The following is a 7,726-nucleotide window of genomic DNA, read 5'->3' as shown; positions in this document are numbered from 1 at the left end:
TTGGAGGGGTGGCAGGGGAAGCTAACTTAAAGTGAAGTTAAGGAGGACAGAGGATTGTGTACTGTGCTTTGTAGCGAATGCTGTCTGTCTCCCTCTCTCTTTTCTCTCTTTCTCTCTCCACTTTTCCCCTCCTCCTCAAGTATGTTGTGTGAGAGCGGGTCAGGCCATCACTCAGTGATAGCCACAACTCTTTTGCTTTGTATATTTTCTTTTTCCTTCCTTTTTTTCTTTTCCTTTTCCTGCTGGAGGCATCGCACACCGTGGTGCTAATTGTCTTTTATTGAATGTTTTAACCATTTTCATGGTGGAAGAATTTTATATTTATGCAGTTGTACAATTTTATTTTTTTTTTCTTTTTTTTTCTGCAAGGAAAGTGTAATGTATGAAATAAACCAAAGTCACATGTTTGAAAATAAATCTTTTATTTTAAACTTTATAAAAAAAGCAATGCAGTAACCCCATAGAATGGTGTTAAATGTTGTCTAAAGTGCAAAACTCTATGTTCTAACATGTAACAATAGCCAGGAGTACAGTGCTCTTGTTGATCTTGTATTTCAGTCAGGTTGAAACATTGGACAAATAAATGAATGAACACACACACCAGCCTGTGTCCAGGTCTTTTGCCTTGGGTGAGGACTGATGCTGTCAGTTGTCCAGGATCTTGAAGAAATACTGCACCTGTTTCAAACAGAAGAGAGATCTTCAGCATTCCCACAGTCTCTGGGCTGCAGGTGTTGGTGTTGCCTCAAAGTGCTGCCCCCACCCACCAGCAAAGCTCTTCCCCATCAGCTCCAGGGCAGCCTGGCTGCCTCTGGGTGATTCCTTCTCACTGGAGGTGGCTGTGGCACCCGTGCCCACGCTCCCACCCCTTTGAGGAACCCAAAAAAGCCTTCAGAGTGTTCACCATTGCTGCATCCCACAGTGTCCCAGTGCCTCCAGGGGAAACCTCTTTGGGTGTGGGCAGCAGTGCCAGCAGTGGGGGGTTGGCTGGCTGCAGCCACGAGCAGGAGTGGCACAGGAGCTGGCCCTGGGCACAGGCTGCTCCTCTGGCACTTCCTGCAGGAGCCAAGATGAGTCGAGGGAGAATTCCTCTGTGTGAAGTGACAAAAGTGGCTGCCCAGGAAGCAAGGTGCTGGGTAAAACCTCCCCCTTGGAGCCCACGGCCCGGGGGGAGCCCCCTGCCCAGCTCAGGCAGCTGCCAGGGTGGGTCCCCTGCACTTTTGGCTGCTTCACACCATCCCCACGGGGCAGGGGCAGCAGAAACCTCACCTGCAGCCCTTCCCTTTGCTGCTGGACGTTTGTGGGGAGGCAGGGAGTTACCCAAGGCTCTGGGCAGTGTGTGAAGTGCTCCCTGAAGGAGCTTCACCTGCATGAGAGCTGTAGGAAAGCTGAGCTGCTCTGGCACCCAGAGATGGGTGGGGGTAGTGCTGCCCTCATTTGGGGAGGGGGTTTGCATGGCTCATGACATCAACTGCCCCTACAATTCAGCAGCTGGGTGCATGGCCTGGCACAAAACAAACCCCAAAACAACAACCAAAAAAACCAAAACACCCCCCCAAAAAAACCAAAACGACAAGAGGGGAAAAAAGATCCCATGACATCAACTGCCCCTACAATTCAGTAGCCTGGCACAAAAAAAAACCCAAAACAGCACCCCCTCCCCCAAAAAAAACCAAAATGACAAGAGGGGGGTAAAACCACAAACAGAAAATCACCACACAATGAACCCAAGCTGCTTTCATTAGTTCTAAAAGCCCCCAGCTCACAGTTAGATCATTTATTTCCTCCTAATTTACCATATGAGCACAAAGTCCAAGCATGACCCAGTCATAAAGATAGTGGCTTGAGTATTCCAGGAGCTGGGACAGTGTAGAAACCATATGGCACCATGTTGGCTTTAGCAAGGGGCTTGGATGATGTACTGAGAGTATAAAGTGCTCTCAGGGGTTAGCAATGCACTCAGCCCAAACCTTTCCACCCCAGCTCAGCCCTTGGCCCCACAGCAGTGAGAGCAGGAGGCCCCACTCAGCTCCCCTGTGCCCCAGAGGCCACTGCTCCATCCCTGCCAGGCTGAACACCTTGTTCTTTCTGCTAGGCTGGCTCAGCCTCGTTAAATATAATTGTAGCCATTAAAGTGAAGTTTATCTCCCTGCTTGTTGATCTAGGAGACCTGCATTTCAAGGTTAGAGAGACACACCAACACACTAATGAAATAAAAAGCAGAGAGAAAGACACACACACACACATTTAAGGCCAAGAAGCTTTCAGGCTGTTCCTGCACAATCACTTGCACCAACACCCCCCCCAGGTACCAGCTTCACAGCTCAGAGTGCTGGTGCTCCTGGGCTGGTTTAGTCCTTAAAAGACCCTGATCTCATGCAGCCAATTTTCCCAGGCCAGACCAAACGACCTCAGCATGAATCTGACCTACAAAAAACTTCCTCCTCCTCCTCCTTTAGCTTCCATGGGGTTGCTGAGGATCCCCACAGACTGGGCTGGCAACAACCAGCACAGGAGGTGTTGTAGACTGTGTTAAACTGGGTGCTGGTAGGTGCTCTTTAAAGGTAATTGTCAGCTGCCACCCAGCTCCCAGTAAAACCAGTTAAGAGCTGGCACACAGAAAGGATCCTTCTCCCCAAGAACCCCACCCTCAGGCCCACCTCTGGCACCCTTTCTCACAACACCTCTCACAGGGTTTTGTAGCAGCCCCGAGATGAAAGGTGTCAGCACTGCCATGAGCTTTGAGGTGCCCTCTCAGGAGGCCCCAGCTGAAGGCCTCCTGCAGAACTGCATGCTGAAAGCACCCAGGGCCTTTCCCCAGGGGACCCAGACAGGGGGCAGGCATCCCAAAGCACTCTGGATTTTAGGAAATAGTCCCTCTCTTTCCCAGAGCCTGAGGATAAAGCACAGAAAAGGGAGCTGTGCCTGGAAGAGGATACAAAAACCTCACCAAGCCTCACATCTGACCTAGAGCAAGGTCAGCTTCTCTGAGCCAAGCACACCTCTGGTCTCTTTACAGGATCCAAAAGGTGGCAAAGGACAAACCCACCCCAGGAACTGCTCTGAAACCAACTCAATGCAGTTCACAGGTGCCCCCCAAAAACACCCTTCATATGATGCTGACCTTCAGGTGTGCTCACTCCTCCCCAAGGGAGGGAACAGGCTTCAATTGAACATCAGTCCTCTCCTCCCAGAGCCCAGGAGCCATCTGAATGCTTTCTAGCATGTAGCTGTGCCTGCTCTAGCTCCTGCTGAGGGGCCAAACCCAACACAGCTCAGGAAGCTGGAACAGGTAACTGGGACCTTCTGGCTCTGACCCTACAAACTGCTTCACCGAGGAGCTGAGAGCTGCTTCAGCCCCATGAAGTTCTGCTGCAGCCCCATGAAGTTCTGCTGCAGCTCCATGAAGTTCTGCTGCAGCTCCATGAAGTTCTGTTTCAGCTCCATGAAGTTCTGTTTCAGCCCCATGAAGTTCTGCTGCAGCCCCATGAAGTTCTGCTGCAGCCCCATGAAGTTCTGCTGCAGCTCCATGAAGTTAGTTCTGCTGCAGATGAAGTTCTGCTTCAGCCCCATGAAGTTCTGCTTCAGCCCCATGAAGTTCTGCTTCAGCCCCATGAAGTTCTGCTTCAGCCCCATGAAGTTCTGCTTCAGCCCCATGAAGTTCTGCTTCAGCCCCATGAAGTTCTGCTTCAGCCCCATGAAGTTCTGCTTCAGCCCCATGAAGTTCTGCTTCAGCCCCATGAAGTTCTGCTTCAGCCCCATGAAGTTCTGCTTCAGCCCCATGAAGTTCTGCTTCAGCCCCATGAAGTTCTGCTTCAGCCCCATGAAGTTCTGCTTCAGCCCCATGAAGTTCTGCTACAGCTCCATGAAGTTCTGCTTCAGCCCCATGAAGTTCTGCTGCAGCTAAATACCCTCACCAAGCCTCACATCTGACCTAGAGCAAGGTCAGCTTCTCTGAGCCAAGCACACCTCTGGTCTCTTTACAGGATCCAAAAGGTGGCAAAGGACAAACCCACCCCAGGAACTGCTCTGAAACCAACTCAATGCAGTTCACAGGTGCCCCCCAAAAACACCCTTCATATGATGCTGACCTTCAGGTGTGCTCACTCCTCCCCAAGGGAGGGAACAGGCTTCAATTGAACATCAGTCCTCTCCTCCCAGAGCCCAGGAGCCATCTGAATGCTTTCTAGCATGTAGCTGTGCCTGCTCTAGCTCCTGCTGAGGGGCCAAACCCCACACAGCTCAGGAAGCTGGAACAGGTAACTGGGACCTTCTGGCTCTGACCCTACAAACTGCTTCACCGAGGAGCTGAGAGCTGCTGCAGCTCCATGAAGTTCTGCTTCAGCCCCATGAAGTTCTGCTTCAGCCCCATGAAGTTCTGCTTCAGCCCCATGAAGTTCTGCTGCAGCCCCATGAAGTTCTGCTGCAGCCCCATGAAGTTCTGCTGCAGCCACGTGCCCTCTCTGCAGAGTTGAGAAGCCAAGAGAGGCTGCCAGCCTTCCAAGGAAGAGCAGAACTTCTTGGGAGGAACACAGGATCCAGCAGAGGCACAAACTGCCCTGGAGATTTGCAGTGTGAGCACTACAGACACCCACCCTTTAACTCTCCTCCTGCCCAGGAAACAAACCAAAAAGCAGTGGTGACAAGAGGTGCCAGCTGAGCAGCTCTGGAGTCAGAGCTTTTATCTCCAGAAGGCCAGACCTTGAAGAGTACCAGTGGATCAGAGGCAGCATCACAGCTTGCCTCAGAGAAAACCCAGCACCCCCACTTCACCCCCTGTGTTCCCTTGGGCTGGCAGGTTTTGGACACAGACCCTGCTGCTGGCATCTGTGGCAGAAGCAAGGGGGCTGGTGGGGAGATAGATGTGCCAGCAGGAAATCTGCTGAGAGCACAGGTTCACTTCTCATCCATCACCAGAAGGAGGATGAGTCCTCCTCAGCCCTGCCAAACCAAATCTGGCAGCTGGCAGATGGAAGGTTCTTCCACCCTTGTGTTCATTTAGAGCCTTCCAGTCATCTCAGTGCCTTTCATGCAGCTGGACAGACCCTCACCAGCCCCCTCTCCCCAAAAACCACCCCCAAATTCTGTTTCCTTGGCCCAGGGGAGGTCTCCAGGCACCCCTTGCTGAGTTAAAGTTTCAGCATCAGTACACTCCCCATCACCACTTAAGTCTTACAATATTTTTGACACATCTTCTCAGTTTGAGGTCACAAAAATCTCCTTGCTCATTCATCTTGGTTTGTACTGACACAGCTAAATCACTAAATTAACACAAACCCCAGGGATTCTTCCAGCCACAAGAAATCCAGAACTAAAAATGCTTGTCAAAGAAGAGGGTCTGCTCACTCCCTGTATTATTTGTCCTGAAAATAAAAAGCTCTATTCCCACGTGACCCTGAGGAAGGTTTTCTTTAAAACATTTGTTTTCAAATAAAAAACCAGGAGAGTTTGTAATTCCTGCCTCTCTTTCCAGCCTCATGCACTGGAAGAACTAAAGGCAGTCAGGCTGCCCAAGCAGAACACTTTGTACACATCCACTTCAACAGCCCAACCTAATTTTTTCAACTGCTTAAGTTAATTTCTCAAGTATCACTGGGACAAAACACCCTCTGCACCAAAAATGGGACCTTTGCAATGAAGGTTTTGTTGCAGGAGCACTGAAAGAAGTGGTTTCTTGGTGAACTCAGACATCCTGTGGGGTGAGGAGCTGTGTGAGAGAGGAAATCTTGTTCACAGCCTCCCAGCCATAGGAACAGGTTTGGCTTTGGGTTTTTTTTCCTCCCATGTTTCACACCCATTTCAACACATATGCAGAGTGGAATTCTCCTCTTAATTACTGCTAGCTTGTAGGAGTCAGTCAAGGAGGCTGCACTGATGAGGGGAGGGGTAAACCCTCCACAGAAAGCACCAATATAGCTAATTATTTGCCTATATCTGACCTCTGAGAGAGAGGTGGGAGCTGCAACTGGCTGAGGTTAAGAGTAAGAAACCATATAAGAAATATATTTGCATCCCCCATCAGTGTGTGCTGCAGGACAACAGTGCTTCTCTTGCTCCCCAAAAAGGGTGCATGACCTCTTGCTCAAGAAACAAAAGGAGATTCTGAGCTCCTACATGACTAATTACAGTCCCTTCCTGCTTCTGCTGCACAAGCTGTTCCCTGGGCTCTTGTCTCTCCTTGCTGCAGTCTGCCCACCCTGCAGCTGGGTTGCAGCTAAGGTGTTGCTGGGCTTCAGCTAGAGGAGGAGCTGCTGTGGAAAGAGGAGCTGGGCTTTTGGGTTCAAAATGAGAAGAAAGGCAGAAGGCAGCAGCCTCAGAGACACAGAGTGGGCCTCAGAGAGGGGTTACCATGAAGCATCACACCTTCCCTCTGCCTGGATCTCCCCAACACGTGCCAAGAGCCAAGCCCTGATCATCATCTAGGTGACCTTCAGGAGCAAGGTGGAACCTGAAGAGCTTTGGGAGCTGCTTGGTTGACACTTGAGAACTTCTCCCTGGCACTTATAAACCTCAGGCCTGGCAGAGCAAGGGGCAGTTGGACCTCAGAGCTTACCCAGAAGTGGAAGCACAAGAGCTGAAGTGTTTCACAGCTCTGTTTCTCATTGGTTTGCCTGTCTGGCTCACAGGTATAATAATTATACAAGCCATGTTCAAAATTAGGCTGCAAGGGACCTAACAATACCATATTTTATTCTTTTTTTTAAGAGAAATCATCATCATGTGTTCAAAATTGCTACTCTTGCTCATTTTAATTTTAATTTCTCTTCAGATAGGCCTAGGCAAAAAAAGATTACTGAATTCTCTGTAGATGTCTGTACACAGCATCAGGAAACGTTGTGAGACAGAATTCCAGTGCTGGCTAACATCCTCTGATATGCAAAAACACCACCCAAAAAGATGAAGTTTTCCTACACTCCAGATTCTTTCCAACCTGTTCCCACAGCTGTTGGATAACAAGTCTCAGAAAGTGAAAGGGGAGGAGCACTTGAAGTATAATAACCATTATTTGACAGATCATTTTGTACCAGAAGAGACTGATCTTTCCAATTCACAGATAAAAAACAGCTCCTGCTTTGATGAAAAAAAAAACACCAACCAAACCAAAAAAAAAAACCAGCCTGCCAAAACTCAACCTCACCCAAACCCTCTGACTTTAATTTCTTTCCACTGGAGATGATTAAAAGCATCTTACCCTGGATTAGGCAGCTCAGTAGGGGCCCCCTAATAAAAAAGACTTGATGGCAAAATGGCCTGAGGGAAACAATGGCTCCTTTATTAATATTTGAAAGGCTCCTGAGGGGAAGGCTGCGGGGCTGAAGTGCCCTCAGTGGAAGGTTCATTGCCACGCTCTGCACTTCTGCTGTGTAATGTTTTACAAGCCCCGTGAGTGAATGGGGAGAGGTGGTTCTCAGCTGGCAGGGGCAGCTTGCAGAAGGCCAGGGGAGTTAGTTAATGGGTAACCAGCCATGCAGGAGACCTTTGTTCTGAGGGTGGCACACACAAATTCCACACTAAGCACACTGACGCTTCGCAGGGTTACTCATTGACACGCTTGGTTCAATTGCTTGGACTGTAGCTCCATGCACCAAAGAGATTAATGGAACCTGGCTGCATCCCCCCCAACTCCTTCCCTCCTAAACTGCTGCATTTTAACCTCAAACCACAGCCCAGCTCACTGCTGGCACCCAGGTGCTGCCAGGGTGGAGGGGAACCAGCACCTTGCGGC

The 7,726-nt window shown here is 49.8% G+C and overlaps 1 protein-coding gene across 1 annotated transcript in view; it reads right to left on the bottom strand.

The window, feature by feature from the left end:
• Positions 1-410: 410 nt before the first annotated feature.
• The window catches only part of LOC103772275 (nucleoside diphosphate kinase 7-like), a gene marked incomplete at its 5' end in the record, with an annotated part of 29,600 nt that continues 22,284 nt past the window's right edge, over positions 411-7,726 (bottom strand). The window contains one exon of the mRNA XM_008939602.1: positions 411-678. Coding sequence (XP_008937850.1) covers positions 646-678 — 33 coding nt within the window. The remainder of the gene's footprint in view (positions 679-7,726) is intronic.

Source organism: Merops nubicus, unplaced genomic scaffold, assembly GCF_000691845.1.
Source record: "Merops nubicus isolate BGI_N331 unplaced genomic scaffold, ASM69184v1 scaffold5544, whole genome shotgun sequence".
NCBI lineage: Eukaryota > Metazoa > Chordata > Aves > Coraciiformes > Meropidae > Merops > Merops nubicus.
Note: the sequence above shows the minus strand (reverse complement) of the source record. Positions and strands in the feature narration are given on the sequence as shown.